Source organism: Nipponia nippon, unplaced genomic scaffold (assembly GCF_047370975.1).
Source record: "Nipponia nippon isolate SJK-2023a ecotype South Korea unplaced genomic scaffold, ASM4737097v1 scaffold_1, whole genome shotgun sequence".
Lineage (NCBI taxonomy): Eukaryota > Metazoa > Chordata > Aves > Pelecaniformes > Threskiornithidae > Nipponia > Nipponia nippon.
The window spans coordinates 97,492,502-97,515,871 of NW_028262290.1; the positions used below are offsets into that span (position 1 = coordinate 97,492,502).

Genomic DNA, 23,370 nt, shown 5'->3' on the forward strand with positions numbered 1-23,370 from the left:
GTTCACGCTTGTATCTACCAGTGGAGATTCATATTCAAAACATTCTTGGAAATGAAGAGTTAAGTCAAGCTTTAAATAAATGTTCTGTTGTGTCCCAGTGCAGCATATGAAATTTCATCCCTTTAGATAAGACTTCCAGGGACTTCCTCTTGCAGTTAGTTGGAATGTATAGTTGTAACCATTGGCACTTGGTTTAAATTTATGCCGTCTGGTATTATAAGTAACTTAGATCTAGTGAGGGTACTGCTTTATCAGTAAGATCTCTTCCTGTTTATTTTTTTTCTAGGCTTTACGTCTGTGAAAACATACTCCCCTACATCTGCACAGCCTGTTACAAGCACAGCGGTCTATACAAGGCCTGCAATAAGTAGTTTTTCTGCAGTTAAAGACACCTCTAAACAAGCATCCTCGTTTTGGCAGTCTGACACATATGACCCGTGTCTGCAAAACAAAACCACAGATGGGAAATGCGTAACATGTCAAGCTGCTAAAGTGTCAACAGCTGAGAGTACGAAACAGACGATAAGCTCAAGTCCATGTGTTGCCTCTAAGGCAGCAGTCCCTACAGCAGGGACATTGGGCTTTGAAGACAAATTTAAAACAGCACCCAACACATGGGACTGTGATACCTGTTTGGTCCAGAACAAATCTGAAGCTACAAAATGTATAGCCTGTGAGACACCAAAGCCTGGAACAGGAGTAATGCCTGCTCTGACATTGCCAGTGGTCACAGACAACTCGGTGACAGTGACGTCCTCCTCCAGCAGCACTGACACAACAGTCACTCTGGGGTTTGGAGACAAATTTAAGAAGCCAAAAGGGTCTTGGGACTGTGCGGTGTGCCTTGTATCAAATAAGGCAGAAGACAGCAAATGTGTAGCTTGTGAGTCCGAGAAACCAGGTGTGTTCTTCTCTTTTCTCGTTTCAATCTCAGCCTCTGTGCGTTCTTTACAGAATAAAATATGTTGCATATAAAAATTATTTTCAGCAGCATGGCTGTATGGCAGACAGGATGGGTTACTGCCTGCCTGCAGGAATGGTTACAGGCACTTTTGAGGTCCAGATTCCAGCCTGTCACATGAATTGAATTGATTGTGAAATGTATTAGTGCAGAGCTGAATTGAAGCAAATATACCCTGCTTTGCAGCTGGTGAGGAAAGATGACTAAATTGGATGCCTTAACTAACTTAAAACCAGTTGACTCATTTTCATGGGGGAAAAATGTGGACTCCATAGAAAGAGTTAAAAGTTACGGTGTTTTTTCCTGTTTCAGAACATAAGTAGAAATGGTATTTACAGAACATGGCCAAAAATGTCTCCACTCAGCATTTGTGTGTAATTGAGCAGAAGTATGACGCCAGATTTCAAGACAGTGTAGTCTTTAACTAGTTGTCTTAAGCTAAAACAAAGCTGTATGTTCAGCTATGCCTGTGAAGGCCAGTGGTAGCCTTCCAGAAAATGGGTCACCTTGTTCTGGAAGGTCAAGGCCCTTCCAGACCTTGGGGAGGTGGGCTTCCTTCCCGTTATATGTGATTGTAATTGATTTTGAGTGTGGTGAGTGTATAGTTTTTAAAGCACAAACAATTATTTTAGTGTTAATTTTCATTGGCTCTTAACATCATTTAATATACTATTATGTCAAAAAACACCTTCGCAAATATATCCGGGGGGCGGGGGGGGGGGGAATCCAAGATGGACTAGATTGGGCTTTTGTAATTATCCTGTACAGTAAGAGTGAAATTTCTTCAGATAAGATAATGCATTTCAGAGGGAGCTTATTGTCATGAACTTTCAGCCTCAGAGTGATCAGCTGGCACTTTTGCCTGAGGCTCTAGCCATTGCAAGGAGGAATTCTGGAAGCGTGAGGGGCTTGCCATGACCATCATGCTACAGAGAATTGCACAGTTATATTACGTCTGTCAAGGGGAAGAGTAGGCAAGTAAAATGGGAGGATAAAAATTCTCTGGATGTGCTGTGGAAGAGAAGACCCATTCCTGTCTTTCCTGTTTTGAATTTGAGACATTATCTTCTGCCTCCCTCTTAAATGCTACCCTCAGTGGTTTAAAACTGTAGGTGAATGTGACAATTATGTGATGCTTTTGTGCCTTCTGGATGTCCACTTCAGTCCTCACACTGACGGAGCCAAAGCTTTCTGTTGGGGTGCAGCATCACGCGACATCTCTTCCTTTACAGGGGAGAAAAATCAGAAGGCAAGCATTGTCTTTCAGGCCTCTTTGTGGCAGTTTCTGCTGCTGTTGAAGGCAGCGTAGCTTGTATAGTGAACACAGAGTTGTGGGTTTGGGAGCTTTGAGTTCCTCTCTGGTTTTTTTTGTCATGATGTAGTATTGAACACGTCTCTCTTTGGGATTTGGTGATGAAGCATTCTGGTAAATTCTCAGCCTCGCATCACTTGACAGCGATCATTAACTTGAGCGGTGCTGACTGACTACGGGTTACTCGTGTCACCAGAAATTCTTTTACTAGTTTTTGTTTAGTACAGTACCCTTAATTTACATCTGAAATAGGCTATGTTGCTGTATTGTATGAACTGCAGTGGCTGTTTAAACGTCATTGGTTCAATTTGTGCTTAAAATCATACATAGATTATAAAGAAGAATCTAGGTGTTTCTATTGTTTACACTGTCAGATGGAGTTTGACTGAAATTAACGTGTAGGTTGATGGTTTTTTACTGTTACGCTTGTCTGCTTTCTAATTTAGTGAGCATTTAAGAGTTTCTTAAAAAGTTCGTGTTCACTTTATCATTTAAGCAGGATGATTAACTATCTTGCTTATTTCTCAGGGAGTTCAGTGCCTGTGACCAGTAGCAGTGTTTCTGCATTTTCTGCTTCTTCTGGAGGATTTCTGGATTTAGCTAAGTTCAAGAAGCCCGAAGGAAGCTGGGATTGTGAGGTCTGCTTGGTCCAAAACAAACCAGAAGCCACAAAATGTGTAGCCTGTGAAAGTGCAAAGCCAGGCACCAAAGCAGAGCTCAAAGGTAATATTTACTGAGAAAAACAAAGGTGGGCATTCTGCAATTTATTTTTAGTTTAGTTTTGGTTTTGTTTTGTTTAAGTACAATTATTTTTCCTTTGAGGTATGGCAAAATTGTTCATTTTTCTTCTAGGAATATTGCTTAAGTAAGGTAATGTGCCTATGTTTCCACACCCTTTCCACAGAAAAAGATTATGCTTTTTAGAGAAGACCTTGTATTAATGACATAGTTGTTCTTTACAAGCCCTGTGTTTTGTTCATTTGGACTTCAGACTAAAAGCATGATCTTCCAAAGAAGCTTAGCAGTATACTTTTCAAAGCCAGGTGGTGGACAGAAGTGTACCATTGCGAAAAGGCGCATGTAGGGAGGAAGTGTGGAGTTGTCTTATTTGTTTTGTGGTTTGGTTTCTTTGGGTTTTTTTTTTTAAGCAGTTTTGACTCTGGGAAGTTCAGGACTAGAATCCCAGCCATGTCGCTAAAGCCTACAGGTATTACGTCATATACTGCAAACTTAACATTATTGCTCACTTCTGCAGGTTTTGGGACTGCTGCTGGGTCCACAAATGCTGCAATGCCATCATTTACATTCGGTGTCCAGTCATCCTCCTCGGAAACTTCTCATACATTAGGTAGCACAGGAAATTTTAAATTCGGAGAACAAGGGAGCTTCAAGTTTGGCATTGCATCTGAATCTGCATCCTCCAACACTGTGACTGGGGGATTTAAGTTTCCTACTGGTTCAGGGGAATTCAAATTTGGAGTTTCTTCCTCAGACTCTAAATCAGAGGACAGTAAAAAAGAAAGTAAAAGTAACAGTTTTACCTTTGGACTTCCATCTACAAGCAGTCAGGCTCCTTCAACATTTCAGTTTGGGGCAGTGAGCCTGGGACAGCAGGAAAAGAAAGAGGAACCCGTTTTGGGAAGCTTTGGTTTTGGCACAAGTTCTACTTCTTCCATAGCTACGAATGAGAATAAAACCGGAGTCAGTGGCTTCACTTTTGGAACTGTGGCAGAAAAGGAGGTGGCATCACCTGCTCTTGCATTTAAGAAGTCAGATGAGAAAAATGATGAAACCCTTTCAACAAAGGGAGGCTTCTCCTTTGGCAGTGTGGAGTCTGCACCTGCCTCACAGTTTGTTTTGGGAAGGACAGAAGAGAAACAGGACTCTGTCACTTCTGCTGCTCCATTAGCCTTTGGAAAGAAAGCTGACAATGAAGAGTTAAAGGCACAACCTATCTTTTCAGCTGGGACGGCTGAGCATACCAAAGAGGAGAGCACAGCAAAACCGATATTCAATTTTAGTTTCGTTAAACCATCAGAGAAGGAAAGTGAGCAGGCAAAGCCACCCTTTGCATTTGGGGCACAAACCAGTACTTCAGGTAAACAGAACGTCTTTTGTCTTCACTTGTCTGCTTGTATCCATCAGATCATACCTCTGAGGCCATACTGGACAAAATCTATGGGATTTTATATATTTCATGCATTAGAGCTTTAGAAAAGGCTTAATTACTACCTGCAGCCTGTCGTTAGTTCTGGTTGTTGACGTGTAGACAGTATGTTGCAATTCCTTTTTAGATTTCAATCAGTTTTACACTAGGTTTAGACAAAAAAAAATCGCCATACCTTGAGGAACCTGTATTGCTTCTTGTATGAGCACAGAAGTTGTATTGTCTCAGTAGTAGCAGCTCAGCTTGTGATAAAATCTGTAGTATTGTACAGTATAGAGGCCTTATGCCAGCATTGTTTCTCATAGTGAAAGGGGATGAGAGAGGGAATACCTTATTCCTGTGTACTTGCAGCTATGCTACGGTGTATACTGCTGTTTCTCTACTGCCACAAAGGTATAAAAATCACTTCATAGATACTACACAGTTTTGTATTCCTTTAATTTGTTGAAATTCTGCAGTGGAAGATTAAAGTTGTTCAGTGGTGATCACTGTGTGGAAAAATTCTGGTTGTTAAATTCCATTTGTATGACTTAGCAACTGTGTTTTAGAGAACAGAATTAATTTCTGACTTCTGAAGTGATATGGACCAGGACATCAGTAAGTAACCCTGAATAAAAGCAATACATAGCGTTATACTGGTTTTAGTCACAGTATTCTTACGTTGGACTGCTACTGAACAGACAGGTTTTTGGAGGATTGTGGGCTTTGGGGGAGGAGAGACGGGTGGGTGGGTGATTTCGAGGTTGGGTTTGGGAGTTTTTTTGGTGTTTTGGTTTTGTTTTGTTTTTTTTTTTTTAACCTGCCGGGTAAAGTTCTGGAGTTTGGTTTAGTCATGGAAATTTGATGAAGCACCTTGTGTAAAAACAAAATTTTAACAAAAGTTCTGAAGAATGGTATAGTCCCTTAAAAATGGCATTAGACGAAAAGGGGCCATAACTGCTGGGGAAAAAGATAGTGGGAAATTGAAAACAAGGTCACAAATTAATAACGAGAATTAGACCAGCAGCTTAGGGGAAGCTGAAGAAGGACTGACTTTACAAGACAGCTCTGTTCTACGTGTGTAAAACCGCACTCAGTACTTTGTAACAATGGTCTTAATGGAGGGTTGTTCTCTGTTGCTCCTAAAAGCAGGTCTTGCAGGTGCTTAAGCTTAAGCTTGGAAGAGTTAGGCTGGAGGATGGTAAGCTTTGCTTGACTTAAAGCTGTAGGCACAGGGCTGTATTTTCGAACAAGCTACAAATGCAGCTGTATCGCTGTGTTTTTCAATACTCCATTGAGCAAAGCCATAAAACTGTTACAGGCGATCGATGTTGTTCTTCTAAGAACATCTGAAATATATCTTTGTTTGAAGAGTTCAGATGTCCTGATTAATACTGGTTCAGGTAACGACATCCAATGCTTAGTGTTCGTAACCAGCGAAGCCTAGACTGCAGCGGTGCCCTTGTTCTTCGCAATTCTCCCATTCCTTTAATTGGGGATGGCAGCAATCAGCACATTAAATCTGGATCTTACGTAAGCGACAGTAGCTGGGATAGCAGTTGAGGCGTCACTCAGGACTGCTCTTTGCACGGTGATTGAAACAGGAGTCTACTTGCTGTACTTCATTTGGCATTTCCGTGGTGGTTTATGTACCGTCCTTCCTTTCAGATCAAGGAGCCGCAAAGCCATCCTTCAACTTCTTGAGCTCAAGTTCCTCCAGCACAGTCGTACCCGCCACTTCAGCCAACAGCAGCAGTGTGTTTGGCAGCGCCATCTCTTCCTCAAATCCTCAGCCAGTTCCCGCTCCCTTCGTGTTTGGACAACCTAGCAACACTGTGAGCAGCTCTGTTTTTGGCAATTCTGCCGAATCTGCAGCATCTCAGTCATTTGGCTCCTCTCAAGAAAACAAACCAGCAACCACATCTTCCAGCACCAGCACGGTTCTTGCTTCATTTCTCTTTGGTTCGGGAGCCAGCAGTACCAATGCAGCAAATTCAGGCTTTACCTTTGGAGCCACAACCACATCAAGTTTAACAGGTACGTTTTAAATAGATGCTCTTCCCGTTTTTGCCATTACACAGCGGACCAAGGAAATACTGTTTCACGAATATTTTACCTTGCAGAATGTGTAGGCCAAATGCATGGAAGTAGAGAAAAATATTGAGTATTTATATTCAACAATATGAATTGAGGCTCAGTTTTTCACAGACAGTCTGGGAAATACAGTTTAGGAATGAACTGGCGGCGGCACTGTTTTATGCAAAGGACAGCCCTTTACTGGATTTCAATTTGTATAGGAACTTTTCGCCATGAGAATGATAGTTTCTTTCTTCTCGCTATCAGTCCAGTGCTTACCGTTAGAAGTAAATGAATTACAACTGTCCTGATTTTTCTCCCCCATACCTACAACTCTCAAGTGTTGTAAACAAGGTGAAGATTTGCAAAATCCTTCCTTCACAAGTGTCTGTATAAACACAATACCTCTACTTGCAATTGCTGCTGCTTAAGGATTGGCTTCTAATAATGCATTATGGCCAGTGTTTGTTAATTTTCTAGCAATTTAGAGAAGACAGAGATAAGAATCTAAAGTTTCTTCCCATTTTAAGTTCGCTACCCCACTGCAGGAATATAGCAGTATGACACAAGACTAAAGCCGCCAAATCATCTGTGTTCCTGCTAGCCTAGCAGTATGTTGGAAATAAAATTGAATCTGTGAGGAAGAGACTTCATCTAGTTTGATCCAATTGCTTAACCTTGTCATTCACAGAAATGAAATTTGCACACTTTTTTGTGTATGAGAAACAGAGAAAAAACAGTCCTAAATTATAACAACCAGCAGATCAATTTAACCTGCTTACAAATCGGGACCTTTCAGTGTCTTTTCGTTAGTAGGTGACGCCAGATTTCAAACCTCTTCACACAGGATTTTTTTTTTTTTTTTTTTTTAATGCAGAAGCCTGTATTAACTTTTACCGTGTATCTGTTCATCGTCTTGGAAAGAAAAAGAGTCAGCCGTTCCAAGTTATGGTGCAACAGAGGTTTTCTTCTGTTGCGTGAAGGCTGCTTAAATTGCGTTAATAGTGCTATTTAAAATGTCCCCTTTTGCGTAGCAGATCCGCTGTGTATGTTCAGAGTCACTGTTCAGCCACGTATTTTTGTTTCGGTATTTCTGCTGGCCACGCAGAACCGAAGCAGCTAAACAAATGAGCTGGTTGTCTGTTGATGTTACGTAGAGAATTACTCTGCTAAACCGAGCTTTTGGGTACAGAGAGATCACTGCAAGCTTGATCTGGCCTCCAGGCGTTGATAATGGTAAACACTTGGGCAGCGAGGGGCGCAGTTGCCTGACAAGAAAGATTCGTTTTCTCCTGATCCTAATAAATCGGGAGCTGTATTTTGCACGTTTGAAAAATACAATTTGAATGAATATTCTCTGTGTGTGATATCGACAGCTTTTCGTAAATACAAATTAAAATGTACTATTTGTGGGAATCTGTTTCTAGAACACGAATGTAAACACAGTAATTTGACTCTAGACAAGCAATGTGTTTGAGGTTTAACTTTGTCTGACTCTCGTAAACTTGGCGTTTCTCACGGTACTTGCAAGAAAAGGTGCAATTCCTGTTGTGGCTGCCATAGTATTTGTTTTATGTACTGACACAATCAGTTTGAAATTAAGACGGGTATTCAGCTACCAGACTTGGGCAACATTGGGGGCTTAGCTAAAACCTTTGTTTCTAGATTCATTCTTGGGTGGGGAGGGGACCTGGCGTATCCTGACGTTTCTCTTCTGTTCCCCAAGGGTTGACCAATTCGTTTCTGTTTGGCTCTGCGCCTCCAGCGCCTGCTGCCGGCCCAGCGTTTGGCGCCAGCCAGCCACCAGCATTTGGCCAGAGCCAGGGCTCCAGCCAACCAAGCGCTCCAAGTTTTGGCTCGCTGTCGACAACGTTGTTTTCGGCTGGCACTCAGCCTGCTCCTCCTGCCTTCGGCTCGGTGACGAGCAGTACTCAGCCCTCTGTGTTCGGACAGCAAGCGACCCAACAGCCAGGGTTTGGCTCTGGTACCCCCAGTGCTGGTGAGTGCTGACCATCCTCTTCCCTTTTGGTCTCAGAGGTTACGTATTTTATTTTTCTTTAAGTGCACCTTAAATTATATGGAGAAAGAAGACTTCTGCCTTGTGCGCATATATATATATATATATATATATATATAGTTAAGTCATTTGTGTCTCACTCCTGACTGTGGAGGATGTGCCGTAGCTACGCCAGCTTCACAGTAAGCCTTCTCCACAAGAGACGTAGCAGACACGGAGGATGCAACCCTACCGCTAAATGTCGGGGTTTATTTTCTTGAGAAATCTAGGGATTAAAAGGAAGTGTTGAAAACCACGGAGTATTTGCTGCTAAGATTGTACAAACCAGAATGACAGCAAAATTATTATTTTTGGATTTGTTAGAGTAGTTCTTAGCTATCTGACTTCGTTAACAGGCTTCGGCAATTTATTTGGATTTGGGGGCTTTGTCGTGTAAGAATATGGTCAGAATTATTTTTAAGCATTTGTGGGTTAAGATGTTATTTAAAGCTCTTTTTACTAATGAAGTATAAAATACCGTGGGAAGGGGGCAGAGAATGATCTTGATAATTGAAGTGTAAGAAAGACCTGTTCCACACTAGTAATTATTTAAGAAGATAGGTATTTGAGATCACCGCATTGAACACTTCAAGGGAAAAGCCTCCTTTTGTCCTCTCGGAGGTTTTACAAAATAGTCTCCATTAAAAGTAACGGACATTTTTGTACTACTCGGTAGATGATTAGCTGGCACACCACATGGCTCAGTCAGTCCTTCATTAATCAGGTAGCAGTTTAAACATAAAAATCTCCCTGGATTGTCTGTGGTGCTTATCAGTTACTTTGATGGTAGGAATTTTTTTTTTTTTTTTAAGATGAGGTGCTGTGTTAGCACATTAAATGGAAGGGAGTCCTCAGATCGACTGCACGAACGCAGGAAAGTTTACTTAAATGTAAATCTACGTGATTCAGTACTATAAGACTTCCTTAAGAAACTTCAGTATGCACAGGTATAAACTTAATGGTGGGACGGAAGTTAGCAGCCAATTCATTACCAGTGCGCCAGCAGTGTTACTTTAAGAATCCCTGTATGATTCTCTATTAAAGCGAACGAATTCTTCTGTGTACCGCTCCTGTAGTGATCTGGCATCTCTGGTGCACCCGCCCCCCTGATTTGTTGTCTTGAGCGACCTGTAAAAAAAATTCATCAAAGACAGTGGGAAGAACATGAGGATTTTGCTGGAAAGGATGAACTCGAATGTCAGCTCTCTTACTCCCTTCCGCTTCTGCCCCATCTTCCCAGGTTCCGTGTTCCAGTTTGGAAGTAGTACTTCTAGTTTCAACTTTGCAAATAACCCCGGAGTATTTACTTTTGGTGCAAACCCTCCTGCACCAGCAGCACCGGCACAGCCTTCTGGCTCTTCAGGCTTTTCCTTCAGCCAGCCTCCGGCATTTACAGTGGGGTAAGAGACCGTATCAGAATTTCACTTGAGCTTTGGGTAGTATCAGTGGACGGTGTTCAGCCTCTGCTGCTGTTAAATCCTGAGGTGTTGAGATGAACCGTGGAGTTTGAAACTAAACTGGGCATCCTGCCTTGTCTTAGCCTGACGGGCTCACTAAGCAACGGTACCTTTAACGGAGCCTAGTTGTCAGAGAGAGATCACGCATCAGCGTATGCGAAATTGTCTTGTGCTTGAAAGGTAAAATCCCTGTCTAGGCATTATGCTGCTACTTGCCTTCTGAAGAAGAGAGATTTAATTGCTTTTGGTTTCTGGAACTCTCTTCCTCCCGTTCATCATATGCCCTTTGTTGCCAGCTGATAACTAGTGAGACAAGACTATGGCACAGGTGTTCTGGAGTATCTACTCAGTGCTGCTCCTGAATTTTCAGCTACCCTGTCCTAAACTCTGAACTACTAATTTCTTTTGATAGGACTAATGGGAAAAATGTTTTCTCTGCCTCTGGATCTTCAGTTTCTGGTCGGAAGATAAAGACCGCGGTTAGACGTAGAAAATAATCGCCCGATTGGTAAAGCGACTTTGGAAGCAGCTACTACCCCGCATTGTTCAGTTGTTGGGATCGTACCTCATGCTGGGTTAGCTGAAGTCAGAGCTGCCTACAGGAATATGAAACTCTGCTGCCCTTTCCTTCCCCTCCCTCTCCCCGGTTAGCTATTTTGGTAACGAATAAAGTTGGCACCGGAGCCGTTCTGAAGCAAAACTATGTTAGACTCCAGCAAGTTACTTCTTTCACTGACTCGGCATGGCCTGGCTGTAGCCGTGAGTAGAGCCTGCACAGTGAATGGCTTGTACAATACCTCTTCATCTGCACCACTATGTGCGCTCATCTGCGTTTACTGACGCCTCGAAATTGTAATTATATCAGCGAGGGATGGTGTATAGAGTAGAGAATGTGGGTAACGAATGATTTCTATGCGGAGTTTGTGCTGGTGTATGTGTGAAGTGAGTGAGTTTGGGTGTATCGTGCACTAAAATTTTCCGATAGAGGAAGACTGATTAAAGGATGATCCGTGCTAAGGACTTGTTAGATCTGTAGTTCTTCATTTAATAATTATATGCTATTTCTATATTTTCATTCTTACAGCCCTTTATCACGTGTCTCGCCTTTGTTATTTTATTATGAAACATGTGTAAATACAATTTTGTTCCTCTATGTACTTTTTTGGCATAACAAATCTGTGAAATTGAAATTTTAATTTTGTGTGTTACGGCCATTTTTGTTTAGTATTGTCTCAGATTTTATGTAAATCCCATTATTCAAAGTTGCCTAAATCCATTTAGAAAATCTTTAAAATTGGGAATTCTTAAAGTAAGTTTATTGGCTTTTCTGATCCATTTTTGTTTGGACCAAAAACCAGTATTGTACAAAGTATTAAGTATATATTTTTATATTTACTGAAATGGACTGTGGTGACTTTGGATAATAAGGAAAAGTTTAATATTAAAGCCATGTTTATTACAGTATAATTAACATGTTAAACCATGGGATAAATGCCATCAATAAAAACTATGAAATATTGTCTGGCAGTTTTAACTCTCCATGAAGGCATCTGCAGCTCTAACCGTACAGGACGATGCACTCAGCCCGACTGATGTCACATGCTTTCTCCAGCCTCTGCTTTTTGACAGCGACGCTAATTGTAGAGGATCTTAAATTCGTTAGAGTTCCCCGTTAGGGAGGAGAGTTTTATTGTAGACTTAAGCTTGGAGCGATACATCAGCACGCACCGGTTGCAGTTAATTTTTATAGAGCTATTAAAAAAAAAAAGTACTCGCGTTACAAACATTGACCACCATTCTAACTGAAGAGGGAAAAGTACACCTAACTGTAAAGGAGTAATTTGGGGTTGTTTTCCACTTCTGTAGCAGTTAGAGGAGCTTCTTAGACATTACTCTAGGAAACTGAGAGGAAATGCTCGTTTGTGTGGGGAGCACAGCTGAACTCTTACTAAGGTGTAACATTCTGTTCATGGTTGAGATGTGATTGCAGTTCTAGCTGGAGCAAGCAAAGACCTGGGTTAAGTTGCATAAGCTTTCAGTGTCTTCAGCTGCGGTGCTGGGGTTTTTTTGCTAGCAGTTCTGCCATTCACCCCAACTACAGGTGCCAGTATTTATTACAAAATGAGATACTTTTCTAACCACAGACAAGACTTGCCAGGAGGACAAAGGCTGACTTTTGTTTTCGTGGGAGTCTTACACAGGTAGAGACCAATCACCGTTTCTATAAATAGAAAACATTCAGCAACTAGACTTTAAAACAAACCACACACGTAAGCTGCTATTCAGTCACATCCTGCCACTGCAGCTGGGGAGGGATTATAGGCAATTACATATTTCCAGATGTCTAAATCTGAAAAACGCCACAAATTCCACTTCTTTTCCTTAGCTCTATCACCTCCTACAAACAGAAAAAAGCTGCATCTTCAATGCAACTCGCATAAGAGACAAACTAAAAGCTAGCGTCTACAACAGCATAATGTATACATAGTTCCATGGACAGGCTCCGTGTTCTTGATTTGTAATTTTTTTTTCTTTACCTGCTGTGGGAAGGGGTGGTATTTTTCTACAGAGTGAGAGATGCTTTCCCTTGCACCTGAATTGGTAGCAATAAAGTTTTAGCCAACAGTATTGCTTCTCCCTTCCCCCCCCCCCCAGTCCTGAATCCTAGTTTCTAGGTCACTGCTGCAGTAAATGGAACAAAAGTGCTTTTTGTATTCATACTGAAATATTGTAAATGGGCAACACGCACCCTACAAGGGACTTCAGTTCGTTTTGACAGCTTTAGCTTCTGTCAGGCTGATGGCCAAGCCTGAACTTTTAACTTTAATGCTTAAGTCAACAGTGCCATTCTTTGAAAGAACACTGCAGTGGTATCATCTCTCAAGTTCTGTTTCAGCTAAGTATCTTCAAGCGGTCTAACAGCCTCCAAAGGAAAAGGGTGCTTTATTCAGACCTCCCAAAACATCACTGTAAATGAAGATCAGAACGCATACGCAGAACATTATGTTAATAAGCAGAAAAACAAACACCACTTGTCAAACTCAAATATCGCAGAATACTAACACATTGCTGATGAAGTTATTTCACTTGAAGACAGGAGAGAGAGCCAAGCTCTCCAACATTTCTATTGCCAGCCTCCAAAACAGAAGGCAGGGCAAGAACTTCAGCCACAGAGTGGCATAGTTACGCCTAAGGGAAGAACGCACAAAAACGGCTCTAGAAGAATTCCCAGCTCTTACTCAAATTTTAATACAACGTTAACATTGTTGCTTATATTCCTTTCCCAAGATACTAACGACATGAGAATAAACAAATTATCAAAGCTATGTAATCATGCAAAATATTAGGCTTCTTTATTCAGTATTTAAGTTATTCTGAATATACAAACAATTAGCCAGAATTATAAAGTGAAAATAACCAGTATTTGTACTTCCATAGATTTACACCCATAACACATTTCAGTTAATGTTTTCTGCATGCTCCTGAAACACATTCAGTTGTTTTGCTTGGTATTATATGCAAGAAATAGACAAGTGCTTTCACTCCAAAGAGAAGCAAAAAAGTTACCTTTCATTAGCATGATCTGTACTGTTCACAGCTCCAGAATTAATTACACACGCCGATTCACTAACACTGCAGTGTAACATACCCTTCCCAGAGAAAAAGCAGCTATTATTTCACCTCTTCATTAGCTTTGACGTGGAATAAGTGACAATGCTTAAGACAGTCATGCAACAAACTTTTCACATCAACGTTCTGATAAAATACTTAAAGAGGTGAGGGAATACGGGCTGTGAAGCAGTAATAAGGGACATGGTAAACACTGCTCGTCTCCTACGCGCCTGGCAATTCAGTCAACGTGACTTGCCTTACTGTCTCGTACTGCAGTTCTCCTCCCCTCAGAGTTTATCATAGGACTTAGGCAACTGCTTGGAAAACAACTGGATTTTCTAGTTACCTGCCAACATCCAACACTGCAGGAGCGACATTTCTTTTAAGGTGGAGTATTTCTAGGTATCTGCTTGCCACAGACCGACGGACAGAACAGCTCCTTTCTGCAGTTAATACAGCCACTTTCTTTCTCATCAATCGGAGGTTAATACTTCCAGATTTAACAGGTATGGTTTCTCCCAAACTTCTTTGGCATTTACGAAAACTCCAATACTTTGAAGGTAGCTGCTGGCATCACACCGGAGTAAAACGTTTTCTTTAGCTTCTGAATCGGTTCCCATTTCATTTGGGCAAAAGATTCTGCCAGACACCTCAATTTCAGTTTTGGGGTAGGTCTTTGTTCACTGGGGGTGGGAAGGGATGTTCAAAACCAGTCTGGAAATCTCCTCTTTTGGTATCATCTGACTCCATTTCTTCTTACCACAATAGTCCCTGCCACAATATCGTAGGCTGTTCTGTTATGCTGGAAAAACAGCAGTGTAATGAATGCAGGAAAAAATGAAGCAATAGAAAAATTCTTGATCAAAGCTCGTATTGTGGACCTGAAATGAGAATAAAACATTCGGTGCCTTATTTTCACTTTTCTGCTCATATCAGTAGGTAGTTCACTTTCAAGTTTAGTGCCTCAGTTTCACACAGCACAAAAATCCATCCCCAGAGTTCAGAGGAGATTATTTTATCAGCTGACCTGAAAAATATTCACACAATTGAATAACTGCCATTTCATTCTTAGGTCACAGAATCTAACAATAGCTCTTGCAATCTAAGTATCGCAAGGGCCACTAATAAAGAAATGGTGTATTTCCTTCCAAATTGCACGCTTTCCACACTATTAACCCAAAACCAACATGACCGAGCATGAGCACTTACGTTGTCATACTGACATTAGAAGACGGAATGACTAACACACGGCTGGGCGCAATAAGTACAGATGTATCGCATGTCACAACTCGCAATCCAAGCAAGAATTTCCCTGGCGTTGCTCCACCTGCTCCCCAAATACAGATTATCTGTAAAAGAAAGGTTATTTCAGTTCCATACAACACCCTGTTGTTGATTGGTCTAGCAAACTTGGTTTTCATCAAAGCTACGTGAACATTGTAAGCTTCAACATAATCCAAAATACTATAAAAAGGATTTACTTTATAGGCCAATGGTGATACATTTTTTTTTTTTCAACATTTATTCAACAACTGACGACTATTAATTATAGAAGTTAATGAGTAGTTACCTCATAGAAGCAGACTAATAACCTGTAGATGAGAGCTACTATCATCATTTTCTGCAAATCTTCCATGGATGTATCTTCATCTATTTCTTCTATTATGTAATGCATGGCAAATTTAGAGATGTCCCTGTACAAAATAAGACTGAACTTTAAAACCGTCTTTCTCCCAATACCAATGTTACCCCTTTAATACTAGAATTCACTCCTTCAGTTCTGATATTAGTAAAAGAACAAAAGCTCCCTGGCTCCTCCGATACTAAACAAGCCATTCAAATTCAGAACACTAGGTTTCCTTCTGAGCTGCTGCCTAGTTTGTTTTGTCTTTTTCATTCAGAAAAGATTGTTCTTTATTACCACTTTTGCACAATGGTGTCCCTGGGTAGCGAGCTGCAGAATTGTTCTGAAAATTCTCACACTTCTTAGGAGATAAACAAGAGATCCTGCATGTGATCATCTAACTGTATAAATGGAAGGCATCCAAGTCTCTTCCTTACAGGAACTCTCAAGGAAAAAGAAAAGGCACTCTTCTCTATAAATGCGAGGCAGAAGATGCAAGTGTCCCTAAGCAAGCGAGGGAGGCCTGTCCTCCCTTGCATGATCAGGGTTCCTCATTCTCAGTAGTCCTTACTGCTCACCGTACTCTTCTAGAGGCAGGCACCTTGGCATGCAAGGGTAAGTTTTTAAGCTTAAAGCAATTGAAACGTTCAGTTTTTTACCCTAACAAACAAAGCTACGCAAAGCATCAATTTGGAGTCAATTGCCTATTTTCACAAGATAAACTCTACAGATTTACCATTCTTATCCCTGGAACGGAGACACTTGCAACGTATTTAGGCGAGGACTTTTCACTTACCCATCTAAGTGAGAATTACTACTCACATAGAAATGTGCAGTCCCGCTTCAAAACAGTCCATCCATATTTGTACTACTTGCCTTCCTCTTTATTCAGACTTAAGGATCACAAAGATAAGGAATTCAGAAAATAGTGTGGCACAACCTGCCTTTCCCTTCAACAGAACCTTGGCCTGAAGTCTCTGTCTCGAGCCTGCGAGGACATGTTTTTTTCATGACAACTCCTCAGCCTGACCTCAACCACACCACATCTCGCAAACAAACAAAAAAAACACCCCACAAACCAACAAAACAAAAAAACCCCAAAACCCACCACCAGAATGTTTCTCTGCAGTTACTTGTAAGCAACTTACTGGCTCTTGCAAAAGCAGTCATATTGAATATACTGTAAGTTAACTGAAAAAGATTCCCTCTCTTTCCATCCCCTTCACTACTTCACAGAAGCAATATACATACAGTTGCTCCCCATCTTTCCAGTACTTCATTTTGTAATATTCTCAGCCTGCTAAAACCAGGATGGACATACAAGCTGTCAGGTTAGAGTTGGAGGTTTTGGCAACTAAACACAACTGAGAGTTTGGTATTTTAATTGCACGCTTATCTGAACAAAAACCACTGATCACTTACATTGACGTATTTATTGTTTTGGATTTGACCCTCTTCCACACACCTTTCAAGCAGAAGTTTAAGGTGCCTGAAAGATGTTATCTGTATAGTATCAGTTTACAGTCAGTCAACATTTGGAAGGTTCTTCAGCAGAAAACCTGGATTCTGAAATGTGTTTGTACAGTAATGGAATTACTGACTATACCACGCTCTCATCTCCTAATCAGACCGAAATATTTGATTACACCAACCCAAAGCAGAGGAATTAAATGAGCTATGGAATAAGGTATCTACAGTTAAAGAAGCAGATAAAAAAGAAACAGTCTTTTAAGTAAATGATTACATCTAAGAATGTGAAATGAAGAATCTTTCAGTCTAGTGTACAGTTGATACACACGATGCTTAATCGTATTTTTTTAGAAACCAAACTTATGCCCAGTAAAGACTGCAGCATGGTAGCATTCCTAGCAATCAGGCTGTATTTTAAAAGTACGTACATATCTGACATGTAGGATCTGAATTTTTTTTTATTGTCGGTTAGCATTGTTTTGGTCGCAAATCTAAAACACAGCACCATAGGAGATGCTATGAAGAAAATTAACTCCATCCCAGACAGATCCAGTACATCTTTTAAGGCTGTTTAAAAAACAAATTTATTTGCCAATGTTTTTTCTCTGAAATTTTTAGAGGACTTTTCAAAAATCTTGCTATTGCCTCCCAAAAAATAAGACTGCAAGCCTCATCTATCTTTAGTAAGGAGTTTGTGAGCCTATGAAGACACCTGTACAAATTCTTTGTTTCCATCAGCTGACCCAAAATCAGAAAGTGTTTAAAAGAAGGTTAACCTAGTGGTGCTTTTTCCTCAACTTTTGACAGTTATTAAGTGCCATCATATGCATAAGCATACCATATATACGTCATGACACCTCAAAGAGCATGAAGAGCTTAAAGCTGTACATAACAAAAGCTTTAAATTGTTCAACTTACTTTATTCCACTGAGGTGCATAATACTTAAAACAATGGTTGCCTTTATAAAGAACAGAATAAAAAAATCCACCATCTCCGCTATGAACCTGTGTGCCAGCGAAGGAATAATGAACTCCCGACCTGTAACAGAAATAGTTAACATTACCCAGATTTTACTGCACTAACACAAAGTTAACACTATCATCTAAAGAATGTTTCACATTAGCCTCGCCGCAAGAACGTTATCAAGATCTTGATCTCAGCTCACATCTTCGAGAAAACTTCTAAAAGTGTATGAATAAAAAATTACCTGAATTGCTTAAATTGAGTTATAAGAACCTTCTTAAATTAAACTCTTTCAGAACTGAGTCCCCTCATAATTAGGATTAGAGGCAAAATCCCACCCCGCTAAAGAACCAAAGTACATGAAAGATGCATCAATTCTTGTGTTTTTTTCATTTAGAACAGCTTCATAGAGACAGATTTCAGTAAACCTGAGAGTTCAGATAAAAGGAAAATTAGATCTCGGAACTACCACAACTTCTCTATCGCTCAGCAGCAAGGCTTCCATATGTACCAAGTACCAGCTCTCTAAAACACAGCCTATTTTGTCTAAAGTCAGACCCAGAAACAGAAGCAGATGAAAATACTAGTCACACCTGGCATAAACATTCCTATAGATGTCTTATTATTATAATAAAACACAGCATGCTGCCCTACCACGAGCCAGAAAGTGTAATACATTTCTCCTATTTCATTGGCCAAGCACAAATGAGGGCAAAATAAGTAGTCACAGTTACAAGCTTTGGTTGCTCAGATGATTAAAGCAAAGAAAATATTAAATTATTTTCAAATATCTTAGAAAGCTTCCAAGGAATAGTGTTGCAGAATAATTTCATCTGAACCTATCTACCCCTCTGTGTTTCCCAAACAACAAACATGACTACTCACATGAAACCAGCAAGGACTCGCATCAAAACTTCATTTAGAAATACCTAAGTACTACTAGATGTAACTTGTGGAAAATAGTGACTGCGTTTGTTAGTGTTTCTGAGAATGCCAATCCCCACACACAGGGAAAGGAGAAAAGGAAAAGGGAAAGAGAATCATTCCTCTCTCCAATCTCAAAAAACATCATCAAATTTCACTTAGAATAAAACTCCACAGTTCAACTGCCGAGACCGATAATGCCAGTCCTGGCCTCACAAGCTATGCAAGCGAAGCTGACAGCCCACAGCACTTGGGCGCTTTTTAAATGGGGGAAGTATAATCAAGCAGGGATTAGATAAGAGCAAGTTCTTATTTAACACACCTCAGTTTATATATCTTTATTTCACAGCTGTTGCACTGATTGATAACTCTGCATCGATAATACCAAGTAGCATGACTGTTAAGTAAATACTAAAATGGATTCAAGTCTCATTGTCAAAGCACGTTCAAGTTGTCAAACAAATTCTAGTTAAAGATTCTTCAACTAAGGCAGAAGGGAGCACAGCCAGTCTCCCCAGTCCCGGCTTGAGCATACAGCGCCAGATAAAAGCGTTCATTTGCTCTGTTAAAAGCAACACATTTGCTGAAGTTAGTGGCAGAGTTTCATTTGAATATATTAGACAAAAGGACTGAATAAGGAAGAAGCTAAGTCGGGCTAAGAAAATAATTATGTTAAACTCCATTATATTAAGAAACCTTGGCAACCCTTAGACTCTGGCAGATTTCCATTGCGGTGATTTGAGATGTTCCTCATGTCAGAAATCCACTATTTTGCCAGGGGTTACTATTTGTATGGCAGGGACAGCCAAATGCAACACACGTCCATCTCAGCTCAAAGTCTAGGATCTCACATTAAGCTAGTAATAAAGATGGGTTTGCACCAGTCAGCCAGGCAGAGCAGCTGAGGCTTGGACGCACTTTTTGCTCTGCTGTTCCCAGCAGAAGAGCAGTAATCTCCTGCAGTTAGGCAGGGAGGGGGGAAAGGGTCTTAAATCACGATGACCATCCACAAAAAGCCTGCTGCTGCCCAGAGTGCTGCTAATATTGGTGCTCTGACACACACCTGCAGGCAGATTGAACTGGAAAAGGCAGTTACCAAATCCACTTTCTGACATCCCAGTTTAAGATCTGCAACATTAACATAAGCTGTCACTTATTTCAGCTTACGTAAGCACACCGGGCTGTAAACTGCAGTGGCGTAGGGACGATACGTGACCTGCCCTGCCAAGCCTGCTGTGTGGGCAATAATCTGCAGCAGACAAGAAGGAGCCGTAATCGCTTTAGCTGTTCCAGATACATCCATCTGCAATCTGGAGCCAAAGCACCGGCACAACGGTCATTGTCTACAGTTGTATCGTATCACTATATCACATACAGAGCTCCCTTAAGAAGGCTGGGTGTTGCAACAGTATTTAGCATTCACAATAACCATGTTCAGCAGTATCAAGTGCTATTCATGCCATAAATTACCTTTAGCACATGGAATTAGTTCCTGAAGAACTAGGTAAGAATCCAACAATCATTTCAGTCTAGCCCTTGTCCACGTCCTCTTTTTCAATAACTGGCAATATCTGTTTATAAGCAATCTATAACTCAGAATCAGGGCACAATTAAAGAAAACACGACTTTGTGTTACAACCTTGTTCAAACAACATCTGCTTAAAACCACAAGAAAGAAGCAACTTCAGAAGCCAGATTCCCCTCCCTTCAAAAGAAAGAAAAAGCAACTAAAAACGTTCTCCCCTCACACCCAGTCACTACGCTTATCAATAACGTTACAGACCAGTAACGCTGTACATTGCCCGGCAGAAAGAAAGGAGATGTGGCTTTTCTCCAAAGTCCTTTAGCACTGTTCTGCTCCACAGTTCTCTACCATTACTCAAGGTGCTACCAAACATTCAGGGAATGTCACCTAGGCGCTCCTCGACTTGTCAAGAAATGTTTGCGTGCTCCAGGTTTTATCTCTGACAAGATCAGAGCAAGTTTATCTTGCTCTCAAACAAATATAAACAGAAGCACTGCTATGCACAGTCTTCAACATTTACAGCCCTAACAGACTTGTGTTTATCTCACGTCCTGCCGCTAGCTTGCTGAATGTAAGCATGTTTTTATTTCTCTGCTTCAATTTCATTTAATGATTTTATTTGAGCAACAAGAGCCCACTAAACCTGATAAAGTTGGTTTAGATTTCATCATCGGAACAGGCTACTTATAAAGTTAGATGCATTACAAGCCTGCGACCACAAGAATAAGCTTCACTGGAAAAAATAAAGTCCTTCGTATCCATGAAATAAATCATCTTACAAGCACTAAAGTTATAAGCCGTACACACAAGTCAACCCTCTCAAACCTGCTTATGGATTAAGTTCTGGATTTACAAACTCGGCATTTGGGCTGCCGCCTTTTACAAGGCACGGCTCCACCCCCGGGCCCGCAGCCCACAGACGCGCAGCGACCCCCACGGTTGCAAAACCCCCAGCTTCCTTCTCCAGACACCGCTTCCCAGAACGGCGGCGGAGAGGGCCCGGGGAGACCGAAGGCGCTGCGGGCGGCCAGCCGGCGCCACCGGCCCCCTGCCCACCCCGCACGGCCGCCGGCGGCCGCCCAGGCACCCGGGCGCTGCCAAGCGCCTGCCCGCGGCCGCCACGGGCCAGGCCGGCCGCCCCCTTCCTCCCCAGGCGAAGCGACCCAGGCCGGGCCCCGCCCGCCCCCGCTCACCTGCCGGCCGCCCCGTCTCCCTGGGGGCGCCGCTGCCGCTGGTGCCGGCGGCGCTGCCGGAGGCCGCCCTGGGCAGGGGGGTCAGCCTGCCTGCCGCTCCCGGCCAAGCGGGGGCGGCGGGGGGGGCGGCGGCTGCGGCGCGGGGCCCCGGCCCGGCGGTGGCCGTGTGGGCTGGAGCCGGAGCGAAGAGGTAGAAGGGGCTGTAGTAGGCGGCGGCGGCCGCCCCCGGCGACGGGGAGGGAGGGGGCGGCGGCGCGGCGACGCGAGGGGGGCCGGCGGCGCAGGCGGGCGCGGCGGAGGCGGCGGCGGAGGCGGCGAGGAGGGCGGGCAGGCAGCCCTGCCAGCTGAGGTACCCGCAGTACGAGTCCCACAGCCACTGGTGGACGCGCCGCGCGTACTCCGCCGCGCTCAGCGGTTTCGCCCCACCGCCCTCGCCCCCAACGGCCGCCGGAGGGGAGGACGGCGGTGACGGCGCAGCAGCGGCGGCGGCGGCCTCCCCTCCGTCGACGCCGTCGCCCTCCGCCATCGCTGCTGCTGCCGCCGCCCCAGCGCCGGTGCGGCCCGCGCCCGGCTCCGGGCCGGGCTCCGCCATCTCCTCCTTCCCCTCTGACACTGAGGGCCTTCCCTCACCGCGCATGCGCTGGGAGACGCCTGGCCTCTCCCACTTACGGGGAGGGGGGGAAGCAGAGGCAGCGGGCGAATACTAGGCCTTCAGGCACCCAGCCTGCCGAGGAGCGTACCACTCTGCAGCAAACCCCTTTCTGCCGTTGCGCCAGGAAAGAACCAGGCTTCCTCTGCCCCCCCCCCCCCCCAGTGAGATGGTATCGCCTAGCGTCGAGGCAGGGACGCGGTCCGCCCGGGGCGGTTCCAAGTGCTGTCGGGGGAGAAAGCAAGCCCCAAGGGGGGAAAGAGCTAAGGCCGTGCTGCCCGCTCTCCTGAGAGGGCTGCCCGCCGCAGTGTACGCAGAGAAGGCACGTCATTTTTCCTTAGCGTAAACTTTTTTTTTTGGCATAAATTTTAGCATAAATTTTTCCTCAGCGGCGCTCCCCTCAGCGGGAGCGGCAATCTCCTCAGCGGGAGCGGCGGCGCTCGGCTCGGCTCGGCCCGGGCCGGCTGCCGGCCGCCCCCCGGGAGTAAGTCATCCTGCACAGCCAAAGCCCCGGCCCTGGTTTCGCAGCCGGGCATCAGCTGTGAAAGCGGGCCTGGGGCGGGGGGGTTGCTTGCTCCAGAGCGTTGTACTGTGGTGCGGAAAGGGAGTCTCCATCTTCTGTGTGGATCTTCGTTCCCGTGTCTCCACAGGTGCTTGGCAGGGCAGGCTGGGGCCCCGGGCGTCAGCTGCTCTCTCTCTGTCCCCTCAGCTGACTCCTGAGTTTGGCCCACACCCCAGCCACGTTACTCTCGATGGGCTGTGGTAGAGGAGGCCGTAAAGCCAGGCGAGGAGTAAGGCGTTGCCGCGCCTCCGAGCAGGTGCAGCTGCACAGGGTTACCTGTCCTGCTGCTGACGGCCGCCTGTGCTGGCTGGCGGGTGTTGTTTCTGACCTCCCGCAACTTTCCAAACACTTTCCTTTTGCTAATAGGAAGTGGGCTGAAATTGTTCGGAGAGAGAAAAAGCGTTAAATTGCTCTTGTGTACTTGTACAATTTGATTTTGTTGTGTAAATATGGCTTGCTTTTCCATCGCCCCTTTTTTGTCTTTTTCCCCCTATCACATTCGTGTTCTTCCTGTGCAAAAACGCTGAACAAAGAACCAGGAGCCCTACAGCAAGTTTAAACACAGTTCTCCAAATTAATTTTTAATATTTAAGGTTCCTGTGTACTATTACGCATCTCAACCAGACCTCAAGTTCCACATAATACAGATGTTAACACAGCTCTATACTGAATGAACTAGTAGTATACACGATAAACGTGGAGTTTCCCATTTTTAACACAGCAAATAGCACAGCTGATAAAGTTTCTCCCTCTCTCTGTTAGACTAAAACAAATACATTATTTTCCCATGTAACCCTAACTAATTTAAAACCTGAAGTAGGTTCTGCGGTGTGAGTCTC

The 23,370-nt window shown here is 43.3% G+C and overlaps 2 protein-coding genes across 10 annotated transcripts in view; one reads left to right on the plus strand and one right to left on the minus strand.

Moving 5' to 3' along the window:
- Positions 1-11,530, plus strand: part of NUP153 (nucleoporin 153) — a 47,356-nt gene extending 35,826 nt beyond the window's left edge. For 7 of the 8 annotated variants that reach the window (XM_087763697.1, XM_087763709.1, XM_087763703.1 and 4 more), the window contains 7 exons: positions 287-901; positions 2,802-2,996; positions 3,529-4,371; positions 6,088-6,456; positions 8,222-8,494; positions 9,792-9,951; positions 10,421-11,530. In XM_087763697.1, the coding sequence (XP_087619823.1) occupies positions 287-901; positions 2,802-2,996; positions 3,529-4,371; positions 6,088-6,456; positions 8,222-8,494; positions 9,792-9,951; positions 10,421-10,505 (2,540 nt within the window). In that variant the 3' untranslated portion in view covers positions 10,506-11,530. The other variant, XM_087763723.1, reaches the window with a different exon arrangement.
- A 1,806-nt stretch (positions 11,531-13,336) lies between these two features.
- FAM8A1 (family with sequence similarity 8 member A1) lies at positions 13,337-21,981 on the minus strand. Of its 2 annotated transcripts, none has more exons than XM_087763752.1 (5): positions 21,321-21,981; positions 17,633-17,753; positions 15,191-15,314; positions 14,830-14,969; positions 13,337-14,501 (listed from the first exon to the last, which is right to left on the minus strand). In XM_087763752.1, exons 1-5 carry the CDS (start codon positions 21,955-21,957, stop codon positions 14,357-14,359), a joined length of 1,167 nt encoding a protein of 388 aa, XP_087619878.1. In that variant the 5' UTR covers positions 21,958-21,981; the 3' UTR covers positions 13,337-14,356. The 2 variants fall into 2 exon arrangements, with proteins under 2 accessions (XP_087619878.1, XP_087619870.1); XM_087763744.1 differs by lacking the exon at positions 13,337-14,501 and adding an exon at positions 14,508-14,647 and having other exon boundaries at positions 21,321-21,972.
- Between the last annotated feature and the right edge of the window lie 1,389 nt (positions 21,982-23,370).

What these genes read in the sequence shown, in the direction of transcription:
- FAM8A1 (XM_087763752.1), bottom strand. Translation starts at nt 21,957, where the DNA reads ATGCGCGGTGAGGGAAGGCCCTCAGTGTCAGAGGGGAAGGAGGAGATG. An exon ending in GGAGACGGGGCGGCCGGCAG is followed by an intron (nt 17,754 to 21,320) that starts GTGAGCGGGGGC and finishes TTTCTGTTACAG; the next exon opens with GTCGGGAGTTCATTATTCCT. An exon ending in ATGCACCTCAGTGGAATAAA is followed by an intron (nt 15,315 to 17,632) that starts GTAAGTTGAACA and finishes TATTTTGTACAG; the next exon opens with GGACATCTCTAAATTTGCCA.